Source organism: Bombus flavifrons, chromosome 7, assembly GCF_040668555.2.
Source record: "Bombus flavifrons isolate JBK064 chromosome 7, iyBomFlav1_principal, whole genome shotgun sequence".
NCBI lineage: Eukaryota > Metazoa > Arthropoda > Insecta > Hymenoptera > Apidae > Bombus > Bombus flavifrons.
This window is the reverse complement of record NC_138448.1, coordinates 5,182,937-5,209,455: the sequence shown is the minus strand read 5'-3', so window position 1 is coordinate 5,209,455 and position 26,519 is coordinate 5,182,937. Positions and strand designations below refer to the sequence as shown.

Below are 26,519 nucleotides of genomic sequence, written 5' to 3'. Positions count from 1 at the left end.
AACCTGCAATTAATTTCGATAGTGACAGGTCATGGACATGAATTTACCATGACTAACGTTTCGGATATATTAGATAATTAGATAATTCGGAAAAATTAGATATACGCGAGAAATGGACAAAGGATATACACTAGCGACTGATACTATGAAGGAAGAAATGATTCAGGTATTCCCATTATTATCGCTTGTCAATTTAAATGTCTCGATATTTGAAAACAACAATTTTCAGAACATATCCAGATTTTTGTGAAATTTCACGCTGGAAATAGTACATAAGGCGTTTTTTCGGTTTTAAGGAAAATATAAAATATGCTATGTTTTAATAATTTCAATAGTTCCTATTATGACGTTGAAATGTATGCAATTACATAAAAGTTGTTATTATACGAGTCAATAATATTTTAACGATTCTAAACTCGTAATTTTGTTTGACCATTCCCGAAAAGGAAAAGAAGTATAAGTTCAATTTTTGGTTTTAGACGATCACAGGGAAAGGACGACACAAGTCATATTTCTTACGTTTTACAGGATAGGAATTCCAACATTGCCAAAATTGGGATTATATTCGGTTTCGGAATTATGCGTGTGTTCTTTTAAAAATATTATAACTCTGAAAAACATTACTCGTCATAATATTCCAGTGTCAGTGATATAATAAGGTATTGCTTGCATTAATAATTATACTTTTGCCTTCCATAAAACTATTTGTCAGCTATTTTCAAAAAACTTGCATTCGTGGATCTAACAGATTACCTTCACTTTCAATTATGTCATAATCCAATTACGTTGAATCATAAAGCAATACAAAATGTGCATAAAAGGAAGTCATCGATATTGTACCACGTGGTCAAAATATTTGTCCGTTGCAATTATTTGTTACCAGCTTATTGTTAAATAACACCTACACTGGTCGGCGAAGATATTTCATGATAGATTAATCTTGCAACAGAAACCGCAGAAAAATCCACGGTAACAACCACAAAAAATTATAAGAGTAAATGAAATACATACCATCCTTCTATAACACGGTTAATCGAAATCAGGTTATATGGATATCCTGCTATAGAAGTGTGTTCGACCGTTCGCGGAGAGCCGCGATCGTGAAGTGCGCCAACGAGAGTCGCAAATTCCCCTTACGATTTGATAATCGACGCCACGAATTGGTCGATCCCCTATTTCTGTTAGGATAATAGAGGTGGTTGAACTGATGACAACACTTAGTTAACAAATTAAAATACACTTAATTCCAATAACTTTGTAGATATAAATACTTACGCGTGGTGCGTGTAAATGCATTTTCAACGACGAGTAAATATTAAGTAAAACGGATGACTGGTCAATGATCGGAAAACCAGTCAAGAGATGGTGACTGCTCTCAGTACGAAAAACCAGTTAAGATAATGACTGAGTTAAGGATAATAAACCAGTGAAGTTCGGTGACGTAGATGTCGCCGAGGAAAGCTATTGATAGGTGTGTATACTCGTAGATTTATGTAAAACCTTATCAATGTAATCATTATAATTCAGTTCTATTATGCTGCTAATTAAATTCCAAAATGTTTTGTACAACACGTATAATACATATATTCACAGAAGAAGTTCTGTAAAAGATTATAATATTCGTAATACAAGATTATGTGCTACCTACTTCAAACTTTCCAATCAAAGATGCGCCACCAGTTATTATAGTACTCTGTTTGTTGCGTTAGATAGTGTTTGCTCGATTGCATATAAACGAAGTTATTGAAATTTGTATTCGGTTACAAATACAAGCAGTGGTGAGTGTTAGATTTACTATGCATTTAAATAGGGCATATCGTTTAGTATAAAATTGAAAGAAAGAAGGGAGTGACTATATATTATAATATATTAATATGTAACAATATCATATTAATTATTAAAGTATACACTATGGTATAAGAGTTACTTCTAGTGTATGCATTTTACACAGCTTAATGAAGAAACGTCAGCTTTACTCATGAAAACGGGCAATACACACGTTGACTATCAGAAATCTGACTTCAAGTCACAATTTCGCTGGTGTTAAAACCGTAAGTCAATGATGCTTTAAATATTCTGTTGACTTGAGTATAACACGGTAAAGTACGAGAAAGATGTACTCAGCAACTGAAATACAATAACATATGACTAGCAGATATCAGACATCGATTATACAGTAACAGACTGAAAAAAATTACCTTCGAAAAACCGACATGGGAAATAACCAAAAATCCGAAGAGATTTACCACACTTTCCGTTGAACTCCTCAACATGATAAAGAGTAACAACTTCTGCGCTTCTACAGGCATGCAGTACCATGTAGAATTGTACCTGCATATTGTTGCATCTCTTAACAAACACTAGTATTATAATCGCATTACTTATTTAGTAAATGGAAACATTTAGACGAATAAAAAATTATTAAATGGACAGCGACAGAACAACCACATTTAGTCAAATTTGAGCTTACGATTCGTTGATCACGTCCGAACTACGATCTATCATAATTTGTCCAGAATAGCAACATAAGTACAAGAACGCTAAATGACTAATAAGGAAAAAAATACAGATGAAGATTTCTTTCTGATCTTTCAGATCTGTCATCGCCTTAGAAAGCTGTAAAACATTAGGATAAATTAGAATCAATTTTTCCATTCCGTTCAGTCGTTCCACATTATGTGAGTGTTTCTTCCCGAAAATTCTATCATTCTAAGAAAAGTAATGATAATGGACACATTTCAGTTTACTCTCGTTCGAAATATTTGAATACTATACGCAACAAATTGAACTGAAATATTCGGCCGAAGTTAGCGATATTTGTATAAACAATCTATATATATCCATAACCAATGGAAGATAGTGTCCCTTTTCAAATTACACTTTTACGGTGAATAATTTATAAGAGAAAGAACAGAGAAAGTGTAAAACTTCGAGAAGGTGCTCTCACACATTACATTCATTGAGGATTATGGTTTCTCCCAACAACGTGCAGGAATGAAAGGATACTTACTCGATGCAAACTCACAGAGACGGACAACACGCCTATACCAGATGGTAGAATATAATGTATCGGGTAATTCGATAATAAGCAATCGAGGACACTTTATCCAAGGAAAGAAGTCCACAAGAAATGTAGGCAGCAAGTGAATGGAAAATAAAGTAGCATCAGCTTTGATATCTACCATGGAATACTAATTATAGTCGAATGTACCAACTGTAGTGTATTCCTATGACAGTCCACAACGTGACGGAAGTCCCTGAAATTCGAGTCGGTCTGCCTCGATAAGGACAGATCCGCAATTGTTTTTCGCATTCGATAGCTAGAAACGTGTACAAATTTTTAGACTAATATAACCTAACAAGGAATTTCACTTTGTATTGTTCGAATTAACCCCAGTCAGCCAACAGCCTGTGAATTATCGACTAATGACTTTATTGAGATATATCTATAAGAATTAAATGATCACACAGGTAACCATTTCTATTCTGTCGACTCAATTGAAAGCTGCGTTTGACTAAAATAAATTGTAGCCGTATGAATACATACAAACAACTTCATCTGAAACATATAGCACACACGAGCTAAATAGGAAAGTTTGAGAAGGACCCTCCCCGAGAATGAGAGTTAGGTAAATCGTAATTAAAATAAATTCACCGATATTTTACAAGAGTAATGTTAAGGGTCAGGTAAGAAATACGTTTCCTTTTTTGCAGTGAATTGAATTGTTTGAATGTTTTGCATATCGTATATTTACCTGAAAATCATGATCACTGTAACGTAAGTGCTGTAAGGTATCTGTTGCAAGCAATGACCACGTCAAAAAGAGAAAAGTCAGCATTTTCATTCATACCTAGTTATTTCGAACATTGCGCACAAGTAGTGGGCAAAGAGAACCAACATCAGTTCCGTACCCGCAAGAGACAACATTCCAATTGCATGAACAACTAGGATATTCACGCATACCATATCGATATACTCTATGCGGTCGTGAGAAAACATTGTTAAGTAGAAATAATAACGTCTCCGAGATTCGTTCAATGGTAGTAGCAGATCCAACGTTATCGGAGTGAAAACATACGACGCTGAGAATAAGATCCACGAGCAACATAAGCCTAAAATGAGAAGAGGGTGATTTAATAATACCATGATATCTTTGCATCCGAATGTTTTTGTACTAACAAATGATGTTAGTCTCGTAACCGCGACAACGAAAGTAGTTTCTCATTTTGCTCTCTTGAATAACACATATTTACCATATAATCGTATTAAAGGAACAGTATTTCTGACACAAAACTGTGTCATGTGCAAGGGATTCGACATTTCTCGTTTTGTCGAATAAAGTGAATCACATAAACAAAGTTTTACAATTTTACGTTTACGTAATATTCGGAAGATAATATTCAGATATTAAGATAATCGCGAGTACGGTGACGTACTATACGAACATAGAAAATGTTTTCATACATAGGAAAATAGGGATTATGGAACTACAATAATCGACGTATTTCATCAGTATGTGAACTTCAAATTGATCCTTCAGCATGGTCTCTAGCGTGCGTAGATGGTCAAAAAGGTATTTAGTCTGTACCGACATGAAAAAATATATATGAATGTCATTATTTGAACTTCACATAGTTCACTTTAGAGCATAACGTACCACTGGGAACAATACTACGGAAGAGACATATCGCATGAGAAAGGCCAGAACTGGACAGATTGCAGATAACGTTACAATGCAACCTCGAAATGTAATACCAGCATTAAAAAGCGATAGTACCTATAAACATATTGTGTTAATTCATTATAACAAGAAAGAGGCCATATCGTTGTATAGTGTTAATACAGTAACATATTTATCATTTCACAAATTCGTAACGAGTAGATTCGCAATAAAACGTCGCGGAGTACATAGATTGAGAGCATAAAAATGATGAATTCTGCATACCTGGAAAACTATATAGGCGAGCATAATGACAGAGATCGATATTCTGTGAATCGTTGAGTAAATCGACTTATGATATGGCCAGAGTCCTAAGATACTCAGCAGTATACGATAAGTGTTGTACTGCCTGTAGAACAAGTCCATCTCGCTTCGCTCACTGAAGAACGTCTGTGCGGAAAACTCGGGGAATCGTCCGACTACACCTCGCCACGATTTATTATTTCCACTGTTATTGTTTCCTCTTGAATTTGTTCGTGCCGTCTGTCTATAGAAGCAATTTATAATGCATGGAAATTACAGTCATTCCGCGGTATCGACCGAGGACATTAACGCCTCCCAAGAAATTGATACATAATAGATGCTCACTTTGAGAAAATTGCAGTCTACCTGTAATATTTTTCCTCTGCATATTTTCCCCTCTTTTCAATTTGGTCTTATTTTTTTCTAGGTGTTAGAAGAGGGAAAATTTGTCGCGACGGCAGTATTTCCGCAGACATCGCGAACTTGACAGCAACATTTCCATGGTGTGCTCCGTTCGTCATTTTGTTCAATGGATTTGACAAAGGCGAGCAGCCGTCGAGGAGTATCAACAGTTTACGAATTTGCTTTGTATCAGGTAGTCGTGATATGTGAAACATCAGCTTCTTGCAACAAAATATACCTATTCCTCATGACAGTTATTGTCTGAAGTGGTTCTTCTATTCAGAATGTCTTTATTTTCACAATAATTAACTTTGCAATCTGTTCTTCGTCCAATGCTATTGTTAACATCTGAGTAAGTAATATTGTTATTCATAATTTATTTTTGCGCTAGATCGTTTGGCGTTTGATTCTCTATGAAGAAACGCAATGTAGGATATTGTTGCTATATTATAGATAAAATGTAATATAATACATACAATTGAAAATACAATATTAGCGAATGTTGAATAGTAGTTGGAATACTGTCGGAAGTTAAAAATTTAAAAGATTGAAAATGAATATCATAGAATTGACTGAAAATGATAAGCTTTCTCTGTTGCAGATTTGGCGAAAGAAAGAAAGAAAATGAACCAGCAATTAATTTCAGTTGTGATAGGTTATGAACATGCATTTACCATAACGAACGAGTAACTCGCAAAAATTAGACATACGCGCCAAATGGATAAAGCATGTACAACAACGACTGGTCCAATGAAGGAAAAGATGACTCAGGTATTCTCATTATTGTCGCTTGCTTTAGATGTCTCTATATTAGAGAACAGCACTTTTCATTATATATCCAGATTTTTGTGAAATTTCAAGCTGGAAATTTTATGAGCACAAGATATCGTTCATCAATATATTTTTTATGGGAGTTCTGTGACTAATATAAGGAACAATATGAAAAAATCTTCTATCGTCAAATTAAGAATTTCTTAGTACTGAAAGAAACAGAAACGAATGATCTTGAAATGTATATGTTCGGGATTTGGAGTGGCCGCCGGGTAATTACAGCGACGCGTTATGTGAATCAGATGCGATCCTCGGGCAGAACGACCGTCAAGGGTCTATGCTACTCTAGTGCGGACCCATTATAAACAGTGGGCCTATTGTACAGACAAGGTACTTTAGGACCCTACGGAAAAAACTCATAAGGCAGGAAACTTCTTTATTTTATGGTACATCTCAGGAAGGCCGGACACGCGGGTTTTCCTCAAGTATAAGGTCAACCGCGCGCGAACCTTCATGAAGGCAGCCAGTCCATCCTCAAACATACGTCTTTACCCAATGATCAGTTAGGAACAGACTTGAGACACACCCACCATGAACTTTCCTCTACGACAGCAACATCACCAAGAGACATTCTTGCACCAGTATTCTAAGAGTCAACATATAACAGTACTCAGTCAGTGATCATTATATTTAACAGGACAGCCAGTGAACTAAAGACAGTTGTATTCAGAGTAGTGAGTGGAACCCAGTGAACTAAATGACAGTAGTATTCAGAGTATTGAGTGGAATAAATAAGGTGAACTTAACCTCGCTCTGTACATTTATTATAATCCTCCAACTTGGACGCGAATAACGTTCAAGGCTCGCGATACCAACCGATCAGTTGTGCCTAACTGTTCGATAGTTGGTTGAGTGTCGCAACAATATACAGAGGAGAGACAATATATCACAGAAAAAGTGCTGCATATTATGATAGTATAACTTCCATCTATCAAAGTTATAAAACGTCAAGTGAATTGTAGCCATGCATGTGGTGTTATTTCAGTTTAAAAAAAAATATGAAATATGCTACATTTCAATAATTTCAATAAATGGAATTATTATGCTGAAATGTGTGTACGGAATTACATAAAGATTGACGATTCTAAATTCATAAACCTTTTCGACCATTCCGAAAAGGCAAAGAAATATTCGATTCCATGGATGCGATTCGATGGATGATCGCACGGAAAAATCAAACATAACTTCGATTTTTGGTTGTAGATGAAAATCACAGAGAAAGAAAATCATAAGTCACATTTCCTGCGTTTTACAGGAAACAAATTCTAACATTACCAAAATTGTGTTTGTATTCGACTGCGGAATTATGCATGTACTTTTATCCCGTTCAAACGTTGAACAATATTCCAGTATCACAGAGATATTAAAACAATGCTTGTCTTAATAATTAAACCAATTATTCGTTTGCAATTACATCTTCTGTGTACTAATAACGCAATGTACAACTTTAATATTATATTTTAAGTAAAACCAAATATTATGTCTGTCATTAAAAACACACGCGACTGAAAATATAATGCTATAAAATCTTTTTTATTGAATGTACTTAACATGAAAAGAGTGAAAAATGGGAAACCTAATATTAATTGAAAATCCAAATTCTATTCCACTTCAGAATTTCCAGAAGAATCAAACATAAACCAGTGACGAATGTAAATTATTTATTATTAAATATTAATTCGTATCACTACTACCAACAACTATCGTAAAGTCAATGATGCTGGAGAAATTCTATTGAAAAGAGTATATCATAGTAAAGTATGAGACGGACGTACTCAGCATCTGAAATGCAATAACATTTGACTAGCAGATATCAGACACAGATTATACAGTAACAGACTGAAAAAATTACCTTCGAAAAACCGACATGAGAAAGAACGAAAAATCCGAAGAGATTTACCACACTTTCCGTTGAACTCCTCAACATGATAAAGAGTAACAACTCCTGCGCTTCTACAGGCATGCAATACCACGTAGAATTGTACCTGCATATTGTTGTATCTCTTAACATACACTAGTAATACAATCGTGTTCTTTACTTAGTAAATAGAAACGTTTAGACAAATTGAAAATTATTACATAGTCAACGCCAGAACAACCACATTTAGCCAAATTTGAGCTTACGTTTCCTTGAACACGTCCAGACTACGATCTATCATAATTTGTCCACAATAGTGACACAGGTATAAGAACACTATATGACTAATAACGCATATAATAGAGATAAAGATTTCTGGTTGATCATTCGCATTTATTATAGCATTTGAAAGCTGTAAAACATTAGGATAAATTAGAATCAATTTTTCCATTCCGTTCAATCGTTCCGCATTATGTGAGTGCCTTTTCTCGTAAATTCGTCCGAACAAAAGTAATGATAAAGAACACATTTCAATTTACTTTTATTCCAAATATTTGAATTCTATGCCCAACTAATTGATCGGAAATATTCGGCCGACGCTAACGGTATGTGTATAAACTATCTATATATATTCATAACCAATGGAAGATAGTATACCTTTACAGATTTCACTTTCACCGTGTACCATTTATAACAGAAAGATGTCAGAATAAAACTTCGAGAATGTGCTCTCACACAATACATTCATTGAGGATTCTAGCTTTTCCCAACACCGTGCAGGAATGAAAGTATACTTACTCGATGCAAATACACAGAGAAAGAAACTAGAAACACAGAACATGGCGGAATATAATATACCATGTTATTCGATAATGCGTAATCGATGAACCTTTATCCAGCGAATGAATTCCACAACAAACGTTGGGAGGAAGTGCATGGAAAATAAAGTGAGATCAGCTTAGATATTTACCATCGAATACTCATTATAGTCGAATGTACCAACTGTAGTGTATTCGTATGACTGTCCACAACGTAGCGGAAGTCCCTGAAATTCGGATCCATCTGTCTCGACGAGGACAGACCCGCAATTAATTTTCGCAATCGATAGCTAAAAACGTGCAGAAATTTTTAGACAAATATGACCTAACAAGGAATTTTACTTTGTATCGTTCGAATTAACTCCAGTCAGCCAACAGCCTGCGAATTATCGACTAATGACTCTATTGAGATATATCTATAAGAATTAAATGATCACACAGGTAACCATTTCTATTCGGTCGACTCAATTGAAAGCTGCGTTTGACTAAAATAAATTGTAGCCGTATGAATACATACAAACAACTTCATCTGAAACATATAGCACACACGAGCTAAATAGGAAAGTTTGAGAAGGACCCTCCCCGAGAATGAGAGTTAGGTAAATCGTAATTAAAATAAATTCACGGAAATTTTACAAGAGTAATGTTAAGGGTCTGGTAAGAAATACGTTTCCTTTTTTGCAGTGAATTTCATTGTTTGAATGTGTTGCATATCGTATGTTTACCTGAAAATCATGACCACTGTAACGTTGTAAGTGCTGTAAGGTATCTGTTGCAAGCAATTACCATCTCAAAAAGAGAAAAGTCTGCACATTCATTCATACCTAGTTATCTCGAACAATCCGCACATGTAGTGGGCAAAGAGAACCAACATCAGTTCCGTACCCGCCAGAGAGAATATTCCAATTGCATGAACAACTAGGATATTCACGCATACTATATCGATATACTGAATGCGTTCGTGAGAAAACATTGTTACGTAGGAAAAATAACGTCTCCGAGATTCGTTCAAGGGCAGTAGCAGATCCAACGTTATCGGAGTGAAAACATATGAAGCTACGGGTAACATCCACGAACAACATAAGCCTAAAATGAGAAGAAGGTGGTTTAATGATACCATGATATCTTTGCATTCGAATGTTTTTGTACTAGCAAATGATGTTAGTCCCGTAACCGCGACAACGGAAATAGTTTGTAACGTTTCTCTTTTGAATGACGCATATTTACCATATAATCGTCTTAAAGGAACAGTATTTCTGATATAAAACTTGTGCAAAGGATTCGGCATTCATGGTTTTCTCTAATATAGCCAATCACATAAAGAAAGTTTCACAATTTTACGGTTACATAATGTTCGGAACGAAATAATCAGACATTAAGGTAATCGCGATTACAGCGACAAATTCTATGAACATGGAAAATGTTTCCTTACATAGGGAAATGGACAATATATAAGACGAATAATCGACGTATTTCATCAGTATCTGATCTTCAAGTTGATCTTTCAGCGTGGTGTCTATCGTGCGTAGATTGTCAAAAATATATTTAGTCTATACCCACATAAAAAAATATATATCAATCTCTTTAATTGAACTTTAGTTCACTAAAGTTGAACTAGAGTCCAAATTAGAACATCACGTACCACTGGGAACACTGCTACGGAAGTGACATATCGCATGAGATAGATCACAACTGGACAGGTTGAAGATAACGTTACGATGCAACCTCGAAATGTAATACCAGATTTAAAAAGCCATAATACCTAAAACATATTCTCTTAATTCTTTATGTCAAGAAGGACGCCACATCGTTGTATAGTGTTAATACAATAACAAATTTATCTTTTCACGAATTTGTAACGAGTGGATTTGCGATAAAACGTCGCGATGCACATAAATTGCAGGCATAACAATAATGAGTTCTAGTTACCTCGAAAACTATATAGGCGAACATAATGACAGAGATCGATATTCTGTGAATCGTTGAGTAAATCGACTTATGATATGGCCAGAGTCCTAAGATACTCAGCAGTATACGATAAGTGTTGTACTGCCTGTAGAACACGTCCATCTCGTTTCGCTCACTGAACAACGTCTGTGCGGAAAACTCGGGGAATCGTCCGACTACACCTCGCCACGATTTATTATTTCCACTGTTATTCTTTCCTCTTGAATTTGTTCGTGCCATCTGTCTATAGAAGTAATTTATAATGCATGGAAATTACAGTCATTCCGCGGCATCGACCGAGGTCATTAACGCCTCCCAAGAAATTGATACATAATAGATGCTCACTTTGAGAAAATTGCAGTCTACCTGTAATATATTTCCTCTGCATATTTTCCCCTCTTTTCAATTTGGTCTTATTTTTTTCTAGGTGTTAGAAGAGGGAAAATTTGTCGCGACGGCAGTATTTCCGCAGACATCGCGAACTTGACAGCAACATTTCCATGGTGTGCTCCGTTCGTCATTTTGTTCAATGGATTTGACAAAGGCGAGCAGCCGTCGAGGAGTATCAACAGTTTACGAATTTGCTTTGTATCAGGTAGTCGTGATATGTGAAACATCAGCTTCTTGCAACAAAATATACCTATTCCTCATGACAGTTATTGTCTGAAGTGGTTCTTCTATTCAGAATGTCTTTATTTTCACAATAATTAACTTTGCAATCTGTTCTTCGTCCAATGCTATTGTTAACATCTGAGTAAGTAATATTGTTATTCTTAATTTATTTTTGCGCTAGATCGTTTGGCGTTTGATTCTCTATGAAGAAACGCAATGTAGGATATTGTTGCTATATTATAGATAAAATGTAATATAATACATACAATTGAAAATACAATATTAGCGAATGTTGAATAGTAGTTGGAATACTGTCGGAAGTTAAAAATTTAAAAGATTGAAAATGAATATCATAGAATTGACTGAAAATGATAAGCTTTCTCTGTTGCAGATTTGGCGAAAGAAAGAAAGAAAATGAACCAGCAATTAATTTCAGTTGTGATAGGTTATGAACATGCATTTACCATAACGAACGAGTAACTCGCAAAAATTAGACATACGCGACAAATGGATAAAGCATGTACAACAACGACTGGTCCAATGAAGGAAAAGATGACTCAGGTATTCTCATTATTGTCGCTTGCTTTAGATGTCTCCATATTAGAGAACAGCACTTTTCATTATATATCCAGATTTTTGTGAAATTTCAAGCTGGAAATTTTATGAGCACAAGATATCGTTCATCAATAGATTTTTTATGGGAATTCTGTGACTAATATAAGCAACAATATGAAAGAATCTGCCATCGCCAAATTAAGAATTTCTTATTAGTACTGAAAAAAATAGAAACGAATGATCTTGAAATATATACAGAGGCGAGACAATATATCATAGAAAAAGTGTAGCATATTATGATAGTATAATTTCCATCTATCTAAATTATAAAACGACAAGTGAATTGTCGCCATGCATGTGGTGTTATTTCAGTTTAAAAAAAAAATGAAATATGCTACATTTAAATAATTTAAATAAATGGAATTATTATATTGAAATGTATGGTATTACATAAAGATTGACGATTCTAAATTCATAAACCTTTTCGACCATTTCGAAAAGGCAAAGAAATATTCGATTACTTTCGATGGATGATCGCACATAAAAATCAAACATAACTCCGATTTTTGGTTGTAGATGAAAATCACAGAGAAAAAAAATCATAAGTCACATTTCCTACGTTTTACAGGAAACGAATTTTAACATTACCAAAATTGTGTTTGTATTCCACTGCGGAATTATGCGTGTACTTTATCCCATTCAATCTTTGAAAAACAGTGCTCGTCATAATATTCCAGTATCAGAGAGATATTAAAATATTGCTTGTCTTAATGATTAAACCAATTATTCGTTCGCAATTACACCTTCTGTGTACTAATAACGCAATGTACAACATTAATATATTTTAAGAAAAACCAAATATTATGTCTGTCATTAAAAACACACGCGACTGAAAATATAATGCCATAAAATCTTTTTTATTGAATGTACTTAACATGAAAAGAGTGAAAAATGGGAAACGTAATATTAATTGAAAATCCAAATTCTGTTCCACTTCAGAATTTCCAGAAGAATGAAACATAAACCAGTGACGAATGTAAATTATTTATTATTAAATATTAATTCGTATCACTACCACCAACAACTATCGTAAAGTCAATGATGCTGGAGAAATTCTACTGAAAAGAGTATATCATAGTAAAGTATGAGACGGACGTACTCAGCATCTGAAATGCAATAACATTTGACTAGCAGATATCAAACAACGATTATACAGTAACAGACTGAGAAAATTACCTTCGAAAAACCGACATGAGAAGCAACAAAAAAGCCGAAGAGATTTACTACACTTTCCGTTGAACTCCTCAACATGATAAAGAGTAACAACTTCTGCGCTTCTACAGGCATGCAATACCACGTAGAATTGTACCTGCATATTGTTGTATCTCTTAACATACACTAGTAATACAATCGTGTTCTTTACTTAGTAAATAGAAACGTTTAGACAAATTGAAAATTATTTAATAGTCAACGCTAGAACAACCACATTTAGCCAAATTTGAGCTTACGTTTCCTTGAACACGTCCAGACTATGATCTATTATAATTTGTCCAGAATAGTGACATACGTATAAGAACACTATATGAATCATAACGCATATAGTAGAGATGAAGATTTCTGGTTGATCATTCGCATTTGTTATAGCATTTGAAAGCTGTAAAACATTAGGATAAATTAGAAGCAATTTTTCCATTCTAGTGAATCGTTCCGCATCATGTGAGTGTCTTTTCTTGTAAAAAGGGCCGAACAAAAGTAATGATAAAGAACACATTTCAATTTACCTTTATTCTAAATATTTGAATTCTATGCGGAACTAATGGATCTGAAATATTCGGCCGACGCTAACGGTATGTGTATGAATTATCTATATATATTCATAACCAATGGAAGATAGTATACCTTTACAGATTTCACTTTCACCGTGTACCATTTATAACAGAAAGATGTCAGAATAAAACTTCGAGAATGTGCTCTCACACAATACATTCATTGAGGATTTTAGCTTTTCCTAACACCGTGCAGGAATGAAAGTATACTTACTCGATGCAAACTCACAGAGAAAGAAACTAGAAACACAGAACATGGCGGAATATAATATACCATGTAATTCGATAATGCGTAATCGATGATCCTTTATCCAGCGAATGAATTCCACAACAAACGTTGGAAGCGCATGGAAAATAAAGTGAGATCAGCTTGGATATTTACCATCGAATACTCATTATAGTCGAATGTACCAACTGTAGTGTATTCGTATGACTGTCCACAACGTGGCGGAAGTCCCTGCACTTCGGGTCGATCTGCCTCGACAAGGACAGACTCGCAATTGTTTTTCGCAATCGATAGCTAAAAACGTGCAAAAATTTTTAGACAAATATGACCTAACAAGGAATTTCACTTTGTATTGTTTGAATTAACCCCAATCAGCCAACAGCCTGCGAATTATCGCACTAATGACTCTATTGAGATATATCTATAAAAATTAAATGATCACACAGGTAACCATTTCTGTTCGGTCGATTGAATTAAAAGCTGCGTTTGACTAAAATAAATTGTAGCCGTATGAATACAAACAAACAATTTCATCTAAAACAAACAGCACACACGAGCAAAATAGGAATGTTTGAGAAGGACCCTCCCCGAGAATGAGAGTTAGGTAAATCGTAATTAAAATAAATTCACTGAAATTCTACAACAGTAATGTTAAGGATCAGGTAAGATACACGTTTCCTGTTTAAATTGCATTGTTTGAATGTTTTGCATATCGCATGTTTACCTGAAAATCATGACCACTGTAACGTTGTAAGTGCTGTAAGGTATCGGTTGCAAGCAATGACCATCTTAAAAAGAGAAAAGTCTGCACATTCATTCATACCTAGTTATTTCGAACAATCCGCACATATAGTGGGCAAAAAGAACCAACATCAGTTCCGTACCCGCCAGAGAGAATATTCCAATTGCATGAACAACTAGGATATTCACGCATACTATATCGATATACTGTATGCGTTCGTGAGAAAACATTGTTACGTAGGAAAAATAACGTCTCCGAGATTCGTTCAAGGGCAGTACTAGATCCAACGTTATCGGAGTGAAAACGTACGACGCTGCGAATAAGATCCACGAGCAACATAAGCCTAAAATGAGAAGAGGGTGATTTAATGATACCATGATATCTTTGCATCCGAATGTTTTTGTACTAGTAAATGATGTCAGTCTCGTAACCGCGACAACGGAAGTAGTTTGTAACGTTCCTCCTTTGAATGACGCATATTTACCATATAATTGTCTTAAAGGAACAGTATTTCTGATATAAAACTTGTGCAAAGGATTCGGCATTCATGGTTTTCTCTAATAAAGCCAATCACATAAAGGAAGTTTCAGAATTTTACGGTTACATAATGTTCGGAACGAAATAATCAGACATTAAGGTAATCGCGATTACAGCGACAAATTCTATGAACATGGAAAATGTTTCCTTACATAGGGAAATGGACAATATATAAGACGAATAATCGATGTATTTCATCAGTATCTGATCTTCAAGTTGATCTTTCAGCGTGGCGTCTATCGTGCGTAGATTGTCAAAAATATATTTAGTCTATACCCACATAAAAAAATATATATCAATCTCTTTAATTGAACTTTAGTTCACTAAAGTTGAACTAGAGACCAAATTAGAACATCACGTACCACTGGGAACACTGCTACGGAAGTGACATATCGCATGAAATAGATCACAATTGGACAGGTTGAAGATAACGTTACGATGCAACCTCGAAATGTAATACCAGATTTAAAAAGCGATAATATCTAAAACATATTCTCTTAATTTTTTATGTCAAGAAGGACGCCACATCGTTGTATAGTGTTAATACAATAACAAATTTATCTTTTTACGAATTTGTAACTAGTGGATTTGCGATAAAACGTCGCGATGCACATAAATTGCAGGCATAACAATAATGAGTTCTAGTTACCTCGAAAACTATATAGGCGAGCATAATGACAGAGATCGATATTCTGTGAATCGTTGAGTAAATCGACTTATGATATGGCCAGAGTCCTAAGATACTCAGCAGTATACGATAAGTGTTGTACTGCCTGTAGAACACGTCCATCTCGTTTCGCTCACTGAACAACGTCTGTGCGGAAAACTCGGGGAATCGTCCGACTACACCTCGCCACGATTTATTATTTCCACTGTTATTGTTTTCTCTTGAATTTGTTCGTGCCGTCTGTCTATAGAAGTAATTTATAATGCATGGAAATTACAGTCATTCCGCGGTATCGACCTAGGTCATTAACGCCTCCCAAGAAATTGATACATAATAGATGCTCACTTTGAGAAAATTGCAGTCTACATGAAATTTTCTTTCCTCTGCATATTTTCCCTTATTTTTAGTTTGGTCTTATTTTTTTCTAGGTGTTAGAAGAGGGAAAATTTGTCGCGACGACAGTATTTCCGCAGACACCGCGAACTTCACAGCAACACTTCCTTGGTGTACTCCCTTCGTCATTTTCTTCAATGGATTTGACAAAGACGAACAGCCGTCGAAGAGTATCAACAGTTTACGAATTCGATTTGTATCAGGTAGTCGTGATATGTGAAACATCAGCTTCTTGCAACAAAATATACCTATTCCTCATGACAGTCTGAAGTGGTTCTTCTATTCAGAAGGTCCTTATTGTCACAATAATTAACATTGCAATCTGTTCTTCGTCCAATGCTATTGTTAACGTCTGAGCAAGTAATACTGTTATTCTTAATTTATTTTTGTGCTAGATTGTTTGGCGTTTGATTCTCTATGAAGAAACGCAATGTAGGATCTTAATGCGATAAATTAAGATAATTAAATTAGATAAAGGCTTATGTAATACACTCAATTGAAAATGAATATCGTAGAATTGACTGAAAATGACAAGCTTTCTATATTGCAGATTTGGTGAAAGAATAGGGGATGAACCAGCAATTACATTCAGTCGTGATAGGTTATGGACATAAATTTACGACGACAAACGAGTGATTCGGAAAAATATGAAATAAACGAGAAACGGACGAGAGGTATGCAACAACTGATCTGTCAAAGAAGAAATGACTCTCAGGTATTCTCATTATTGTCAATTGTTAATTTACATATCACAATATTTGAGAAGAAGAATTTTGAAAATATCCAAATTTTTTTGAAGTTTCAAGCTAAAAATAGTACACTTATTTTATAAGCACCACATATCGTTCAACTGCAGATTTTCTACAGATTTTTATGTTAAACTAAGAATTTATTATTAGTTCTAAAAAATTGCAACGAATGATCTCGCAATATATATAGTGTGGCGTAATAATATATCATGAAAAAAGTGCTGCTTATTATCGTACTATGACTTCCATGTACTTAAATTATAAAACGTCAGACGAATTTTATCCATGCACGAGGAGTTATTTCACTTTTCAAAAAAATATGAAATATGCTACATTTTAATAATTTCAATAATTGGAATTATCATGTTGAAATGTATAGAATTACATAAAGATTAACGATTCTAAACTCATAAACCTTTTCGACGACTCCGAAAAGGAAAGAGAATACTCGTTTACTCCCGATCGATGATCGCACGAAAAAATCAATTATAAGTTCGATTCGTGGTTTTAGACAAAGATCACAGGAAAAGAGCATCATTAGTCACATTTTCTACGTTTCAAGAAATGGCGTTGCAAGAATATCAAAATTGTGTTTATATACGGTTTTGGAAATATGCGTGTGTTCTTTTATCCCGTCCAAAATTTCAAAAACAATATTCCAGTATCAGTAATATATTAAGATATTGCTTGTCTTAATAATTATACTTTTGTTTTCCATAACACTTCGCCAATTTATTAACTATCTTCAAAAGATTTACATTCTTGGATCTAACAGATTATCTTCACTTTCAAATATGTCATAATAATTCAATTACGTTGAATCATAAAGCAATACTTAAATCAGAAAACCAACAAAAATCTACTTACTGACCATGTTTTTCTCTTGTGATGATCAGATGAAACGACTGTTTTAATCGAAAGTGCATCTACGTTCTGCGCGGTTGCCTCGCGACGAAGTAGCGGAACGGAGCCAAAGTCGGTGATTTATGCGATGTTTCGCTGCGAGCCGTAGCAAAATTGCCAGTCGTGGGGCCCCCGACCAGCATAACTGATTGCTCGAAGCGTTACGGTATCCTTCTCGATGTCCTTCCTTCCTTCCTACCAGTCTATCTATCTACCTACGTGCCCATTCGATGATTGCGTAGACAATGACGCTGATAGTGTGACCGTGCCATCGCCAGACATTGATTTGTAGCTCGTGTAATTGATGACAACCACAGTAGAAGGCTACTTTCATTTTCCTTTTTTTTTCCTGTTGTGTTTTTAATATCATCCTTTTTTTTTTTAATTTCTCGGAAAAAATTTCTTTCATCGAATTCTTTCTGGATGAAATTTAAAACCTTAAAAAATATCTGTTACGAGGAATATGCTTAAATTGTTATATGATCTTTATTTCTACCTCTCGTTTACAGAATTGTAATTCCGTATACTTAATTATTTGGTTTGACTGGCAAAATAAGAATCTCTCTTTCCAGAATTGTAAGTTAGTTTCACGAATAGCGGACAAAATATCGTATAATTTAGTCAACAAGTTATTCGTACAATTATTCTATCGAATTAAATTGTCTACGTGAAAAGAACTCGCGTTACTCCATCTAAAGAAATCAACTTTTTTCGCATAGCCCTTTTTCCCTTTTTCTTCTCGATTTTCACTCACGTATATTTCATTGGTGGAATTTCGTGAAGGAATTTACTGCTGTTTCTACTTCTCATAAATCGGCATAAAACAATGGTAGTGTATAACGAATGTAACCGTTCAATATATTTCAATCAGAAGCCGCTCAAATATTGTCACGCGTCGAATCTGTTCTCTGTCATATTTACCGTTTTTAAAACTGCGACTATTGCAAAGCCATATTATAACCAGATCCATTGACTACACAGAATTGGCCATTTGAAGACCAAAGAGGAAAAACACGAGAAACGATTTAAAAATAATAAGTCTTATATTTTGGATGATTCGTAATAATGTATTTCCGTATATTGTATATCTTCTGTGGATTTTTCACCTTTTTGCATAAATACATGATCCAAACACAGTCTGTTAATTATATTGCACAAAGTTGAATTTTTGACTGAGCATTGAATCATAAGATGTTGAAACTTGGTTAACTCAAATAATCGTACCTTACTCTACTTTACCGATTCTAGGAATCATCGAGCTTTAAAGTCCAATAAATGGACGCGAGTAGGCGTACCGATATCGGTATCGTATCACAACACCGTGACACTCCTTTGAGATGTCCTCGAGAGGATCAATGGAAAGGCTGATTCTTTGTATTTACAGGGCTCGTGCATGTCATTTTTCATTTGAACGATCGATCGATTGTTATCTCCAGTGACGCGACGGTCATTCTGTTACGATGTCTCCGTTTTTACGCTCGCGACACTTTAAGAATTAAAGTTTCAGATATTTCACAGAGATCCTGATTTACGTACGACATTCTTTGGAATACGACAGAGCTGCCAGCTCGAATTATCGATTTTTATGTGTTTCCACGATGCATTCAAGCAGCACGATTTATGACTCTCGTTGCTATAAAATAGTTGTACATGTATGTAGATGTAGGAATCGGAGGGAAAATAACGCTTGTAATTGACGTTGATATTATAATGCAAATGACGAACTTACAGAGTCTAATTTTTTGCAGAAGCATCGTGGCGAATGGACCAAAGAAGCGTCCTTTGAAATGAAATGCATTTCTAATTCGTCCCTCCTCTGCAAATGGTGAATAGCGCATTTGTGCCAATTTGATAATTATTTCATAATTCATTAGAAGAAACCATACCGCATTCCATTTACTATTTATCTGCATGAAAATCATCTTCGAACGTATGGAATGACAAGTGGATTAGATGTATGGATAAAGATGTAGCTACACTTTCATTTGAAAAAAATTAAGTGCACATCTTTTTTTTTCGGTGGTAAATGTTCAAATACTTTCACGATTCATTGTACATAGCCATTTCGCAACAGTCTCGATAATACATTTAACTCTACTTAAAAGGTAAAAGAACACGAAGAACTTCAAACGGTTCTACATAATTAAAAAAAAAAAAAAGAACGAAAGAATGCTACATAGAAAATTTTAAATCAGAAAAGTAGCATATAACGCAGTTCCTGCGTCCACACAGCATTATAATTTTTCGATTTTACGACTCTGCTCCGAAACGAGATATCTAAAAAGTACCATATGCTAAACGTTGCTGTTGTAAACCCAATCGACTTAACACTTATGCTCATAAGAGCTCGGCGATTATCTTGCAGTTTCACCTAAGTACGAAAGCGATAGTGATTTCCTCTTATCGTTTCGAGTCGACTCCGCGGCAAGATCATTTCGTTTCTCTCGGAATCGTATCGGAACGAGATTAACCAACCAGATGAGATATACACACGAGGAACTGTTCATTATCGCTGTGGTGCGTGGTGCTACTGAAGACACATGGCCATTCGTTGGATTAACATCCGACTAATTTGAGAACATAAACGAAACTGACGCGCAATTTCATCGTCCGCCATCGAATCGGTTCTGATGACGGGTTTTAAGAGTCGTCTTGATTAAAGTATTCCACGAGAGAAACAGAGCAAGGATTAGTTAGTCGATGACTCAAGGCCAACGTCTCTTCTCTGTTTCACCACGGCCACACGAAACTCATAAAGGCACGATGACTTTGCGCTAATTACAGTGTTTCGTTGGATAAGAACTCCGGTTGGACAGAATTGGAGAGACGTTACCACGTCCCATAATTTGCACGGTTAGCCTACCCATCCGTGAGCTCATAACCCTATCCGCAACCTGGATTTGACGTGATCCTGATTAACCTTTCCAAACCGGCAGATAAATAACTTTCAGCTGCGTGCTAGACCGGTGCGAGTTTCGGGGGCGGCTACCCATCGGTTTAAACGCTTGTGAGAAACGCCCGGCTACAAATCGCATACTTGCGGATGTATGTAGATTTTCGAGCTTCTTTCATTTACGTATTGTACGTATCGTTCTTCTTTTTCAGTCGAAATGTTCCATTTACCATTTCGAAATCGACGAAAATCGTAATTTTACCATGTTCCTTGTGACATGTTTTTGCATCTTTAAATTCTCTATAAACGCACGGTTAGTAATTGTCTGTTTACAAAGGAAAATATTTTACAAAACTTTCAATCGCTACGGAACTTTCTCTTTTTCCAACGGGACGAATGAAATTCGCGAAGAATATTCAGAGAAATCGAAGAATAAGTGGAACAAAATCGTAACGAAAGAGCGAAAATCGAAGAATAAGAGATAGAATAACAGAGAAAAGGTGACTGATATTTTTATACGTTTGGTTGTGATTTTATTCCTGTCTGAAGAAACGATCGCGTTTCGTATAGTTGGAGGCGGCAAGGTCGGTGTTCAATGGCAGTAGGTGTCTCCAGAGAACGACAAATAAAACAAGTTAGCCTGTTTAAAGGCGTGCCCGTACCACGGTTCGTCACAAAGGCACCGAAAACCGCTCCTCTCCGAAAGGGAGACTTCATTAAAAATGCACCGGCAACTTCGGTGCACGCACTGTCTCCGGGAACAATGCGTGCACGAAATATGCGGACTGGCGTCAAGAGGATCCAACGAATACATTGGGTCCACTGGCGTAACATTGTAAGGAGGACCGTTGTATTTTAGGAATGTTATGGCGAAACGTACCGTCGATACAATTGCCCGCAAGAGCATTTTCATCAGTTTTAGAAATCGTTTATGAATATTTATGCGTCTTATACAAAACATTTTCAAATTTTATTAGCGCTACAATGAAATTGGACTATTACCATTATGCTGATAAAATTTGAAACAAATCTAAAAATGTACGCGAAGACTAGAAAATATTTAATGTCACTATTAATGATATTCAGTACGTCGATATTTCATACTCATATGCTTGGGACGCCTATCTATAGCGAATTAAATTTACAAGCAAGTTAAATTTTTTTGCAATAAATATCTTGTGACTTCTATATACATTTTTAGATCGACTTCTTTCACCGATACAATCATGAAAATCATGCCTCGACACAGTGCCAATGCAAAATCAAAATACGTCGTATTACACATACAATACAGACATAAATGTTTCTATGATAAATATTCGTATACTTTCATAAGTCGGTGTATATGCTTGAGCTTATATTTCATTTTCTTACGTCGTATTACACATACAATACAGACATAAATGTTTCTATGATAAATATTCGTATACTTTCATAAGTCGGTGTATATGCTTGAGCTTATATTTCATTTTCTTAATTACACTTAATTTCTCATTGTATACCATATACGTATACGTAACTAGTAAATTTCATTATAGCTATCCTTTACAAATTCTGCTAACTGATACAATACAAATGGAAGCTACTTGCTACCTCGAATGTACGAGAAACATAGAGAGAACCCAAGAGAAGAGAACATAGTACCGAAGGCAGATTTATAAGATCTTCAAAAGTTCGACTTCGATCGACTTCACGTTTTTATCGTCTCCTAGTATTCCTCTTAACTGTGAACTCGAACAGACATCAGATAGCGGATTTGGCGTCGATTGAGCTTTCGTTCCGTCCACGTGGGCTCAGGATAGGGCATAATACGACGTGGTGTTTCGTTTTAACCCGCGTGGCAGTTAGAGAGTCAGCTTCCTCGTCGAATTTATCGGCCGTCCGAATCGTGGGCCAGTCCATATAACCCGTTCACGATCGGTTTCCACCTCGAGAGAGAGGCAGAGAGACGAACCGTATATATACTCTCTCTTTTTTTTTTTCCTCCCACCAACCCCATTTTTTCGTCAACGATGCGTGCACAGGCTGGACGCGCGTACTGTTTTCATTCTTTTATAAATCTTGCACAGGGTAATATATATCGGCGTAGCCGGGTGTATTCACTCGCGGCCGCGTTTTATGCGGCCGTATCCTTTTTGCATACGCGCCGCATTGAAATTGATTTCGACCAGGCCGACGGGGTGCGCTTGGACGGCCACCGGAAGATTAATACCCGCAGCGCCCCCTTTCACTCGCTGTTTTTTAATCCGGTCTCTCTTTCTCTATTTTTCCCTTTCTCTCTGTCTCTCCGTCTCTTTCGTTATTCCAACGGTTGATTTGACCAACGCGTGGAAAAGCACGCCTCCAGCGCGTCATCCGCATCCCCTCTTGCATCTGGAATCTTGGCATTTGTGATTTTTGAAAAAAGGGAGGAACTTTTGGAAGTAGAGAATTTTCCTGGAATTTCGAGGGAATTTTTTGGAGAGCGTCGATCGTTGATGCAGTGGTTGAGAGTCAATCAACGATTCAGCCTTATATGTTTTTAAATATATGGTTGTATACAGTCGAGAATAGAAATGAGTGAACAGTTGGTGGAGATATATATCGATGAAGTTTCCATATGACGAAGCGTTTATACAGAAATGTAAATATTAACTCCAATTATTGAGATGAACAGAAAGTTGGGCGCCGTTTTTCGTAGCGAGATGGGTCTGAGTTCGAATAACGACTATTAACCTCAATTTAATTAATCTAGCTTGATATTGTTGATTAATTAGCAGTCAACTGTAAAGTGTAAAACAAAATGTTCCTGGCATTGGCTGGTACAAGTTCAAATATTCACCGAGATTACGCAAAACCACACGCGCTAATTGATCGACAGAAATTGGTGCAATTTGGATGGCACGTGTTCTATCCCACCTATCGTATTCTCCAGATCTATCTTACACGCTTAAACTACCACTTATTCTGCTTGTTACAAAGAGCTGGAAGAAAAAGTACTTATGTTCTTTGGAAGACTACAAAATCGAATTGGAAAGTTTCTTTTTTTCAAAAGATTAAGCGATTTTACCTCGATGAAATAACGAAATTGCTATAATGATGGCGAAAACTTATCGAAAGGAATAGTGGATACATTGACTGAAAACGATAAACTATTTCAAGGAGAAAGTAAATTCTTTAGTTTGCTCGTAACAACGAGACGAACTTTCTGTTCAATATTTACCACATAATCTATGTGTTATAAGGGTAATAGATAAAAGGTAATAAGTAAATGTGTTAAAAGCTAATAAATGAAATTTAAGAATGTGACGCTACAGTTAGTTTGAGTAAACATTATTATTCCACTTATTTTTGTCCTCGACTGTATATATGAATTTTTTAAAACAAGATATAGAATTATCGTTAATACTGCTGTGCTCATCGAACTTTTATATCTCAATCTTATCATTGTTTCAACCAGCAAAAAGACTTATAATATTTTAAGAAGAATTCTTTAATAAAAGATAATGTGATTTTGTTTCAATCTGATACTCACAAGCCCGACGATAATGAGCCACTCGTTTCGCTTATAATTATATTTGACAGAGAAATAAAAGAGCGCAGGTATAATTTTCGATTAGGATGAATATTTAGGCCTGGTAATAGATTTTCATTTCGCGGACGGCAAACGAAGGGGGGAAAAAAGCAAAGCTTCAAACAAGTTTGTTCCATTAAAGCGGTGTAACTAACCCGTTATTGCTATTGAGATTCAAACGCAGTCAGCTATTTCCAGTGAAACGATTTTTTCTCCGGCAGACCGCTTTGTAAACGCGGGTAACGAGTTCGTCCCTCTCTCTCTCTCTCTCTCTCTCTCTCACTCGACGAAAAGAGGAAAAAATTGAATTTCGTTGCATCGCAAACTGCTGAAAACATCTAAAATTCGTGATAACAAATGATATATCAATTGTAATAGTGATTGTTTCGTAAAAAGCGATATTTCGACGAGAAAAGAACGTGAATGGTTTTCGTAACATTCGAAAGACTCGAAAGCTGTGATCAATCGGAGATCACGAAAATTGAAGGGGGTTCGCTTGATCACGGAATTATGAAAATTGAAGGGGGTTAGGATAAAAGATCGACAGTTGTCGCATTAAAAAAATGTGAATCCGAAGATTCAATTAAGCTTAGTTCCCTTGGATGATTGGGTATATTCCAATTATAGTTTCGACATTATATTGTAATTATTGTATCTTATATGCTATAATGAAAAATTAAAGAAATTGACCGAGATTGGCTTACAACAAATTCTTTATCGATTTATGAAAAAAATGTTAATTAATATTCTTTTGGTAAATACCCATATTGTAATTACAATTTCAATATGATAAGTTGTTATTATAGAATGATATAATTACTGTGAATATCATCATACGTAATGTTATTAATATTAGAAACCTAATTATATATGTATGCATATATATCAAATCATTTCCGATGATTTCAAGATATTATAAAAAATTATTCAGTACACGATAGCTTGAACGTAGCTGAACGTATTTAGAAATTATATAGAATAGGTTTCCCCTCCATGAAAGAAATGCATAAAAATGCGCTGTTTAATTATTAGTTACATCATTTTAAATTGAAAAATTTTTACGAATTTGTGAGATAAAACCAATTTAACCGCGTTCACGAGTAATCTTCGTAGAAACACCTGCCGCAAAATGTCAGCATGGAAAACGAAACCACGAAAATCGTGTCGAAAGTGGTAGGACACGGTACCACATTGGGTTACCCGATATCTTAGAACGTGACCATAGCTTGGACACCGCCTGCAATATTTGAACGGACTGTGGCTGTGTAATAGAATCGCTCCTTTAAATTAAGTCTGATACAGTCCCGTTCCAGTTACGGGTCGTACCATTTGTAAAAAAAATTGATATCATTTTCAGCCATCAGGACGAAAAGCGAAACTGTAAAATAACGTACTTTACCTAGTCTTTTCAGTCTTGATTATAATTGAAATTATTGGCGAAACTGGTGTAATTTTATACTTTTGAAGTTGTCCCGTATTCTCCATGTAATATCTGATATTTTTAAGACAATTAATGTAACTAATTAAAACATTTTTTTTATCTCCTGTGTCTGTCGAATGAACTGTACATTTTAACGTCTAATTGGCGAGAAAAAGATTGCCACGAATAATCTCTTAATTTCTACGTTGAATAAGTTTTATTACAGTTGTTTCCTAACGTCTTCTTATTAAAGTGTCCATACGATATTGGCCGATTATTTCAAGAGATATTTTAATCACAGCACGTAATTTTAAATGAGTTTATGAAAACAAAATACACTGCGAAATAATCCTTATTTTCATTTTTATATGTATCACTTGCGTCTGTACACTCTTTTTTATATTTCTTTCTAAGGATTATCTCGAAGTAAATTTTTATACGAGTAACATGTCCCACTAATTGTAATTAGTAGGTTGTTATAGCGGTACCTCGTAAAAATATAAAAATCTTTCATTCAACCAAATATATTTAAGTTTTTCATTTTTTTTTATGAGAAATAGGTTGTTCGATAGAAATTGTTGGAAAAAGGGGAAAAGATATTTTATCTTGGCGAAAGTTGGAGA

The 26,519-nt window shown here is 35.3% G+C and overlaps 2 protein-coding genes across 4 annotated transcripts in view; both read right to left on the bottom strand.

The window, feature by feature from the left end:
* The window catches only part of alpha-Man-Ia (alpha-Mannosidase class I a), a 236,157-nt gene that overhangs the window by 101,850 nt on the left and 107,788 nt on the right, over positions 1-26,519 (bottom strand). The gene's annotated exons all lie outside the window — the stretch shown is intronic.
* On the bottom strand, positions 10,157-11,920 carry LOC138182131 (uncharacterized). The gene is made up of 2 exons (XM_069117728.1): positions 10,803-11,920; positions 10,157-10,635 (listed from the first exon to the last, which is right to left on the bottom strand). The coding sequence occupies exons 1-2, from the start codon at positions 11,058-11,060 to the stop codon at positions 10,477-10,479; spliced, it is 417 nt and encodes a 138-aa protein (XP_068973829.1). The 5' UTR covers positions 11,061-11,920; the 3' UTR covers positions 10,157-10,476.

Bases quoted from the DNA above. Each gene is read 5' to 3' on its own strand.
- LOC138182131 (XM_069117728.1), bottom strand. From the start codon at position 11,060: ATGGCACGAACAAATTCAAGAGGAAAGAATAACAGTGGAAATAATAAA. The intron at 10,636-10,802 runs GTAACTAGAACT...AATATGTTTTAG, and splicing joins TCGCCTATATAGTTTTCGAG to GTATTATGGCTTTTTAAATC.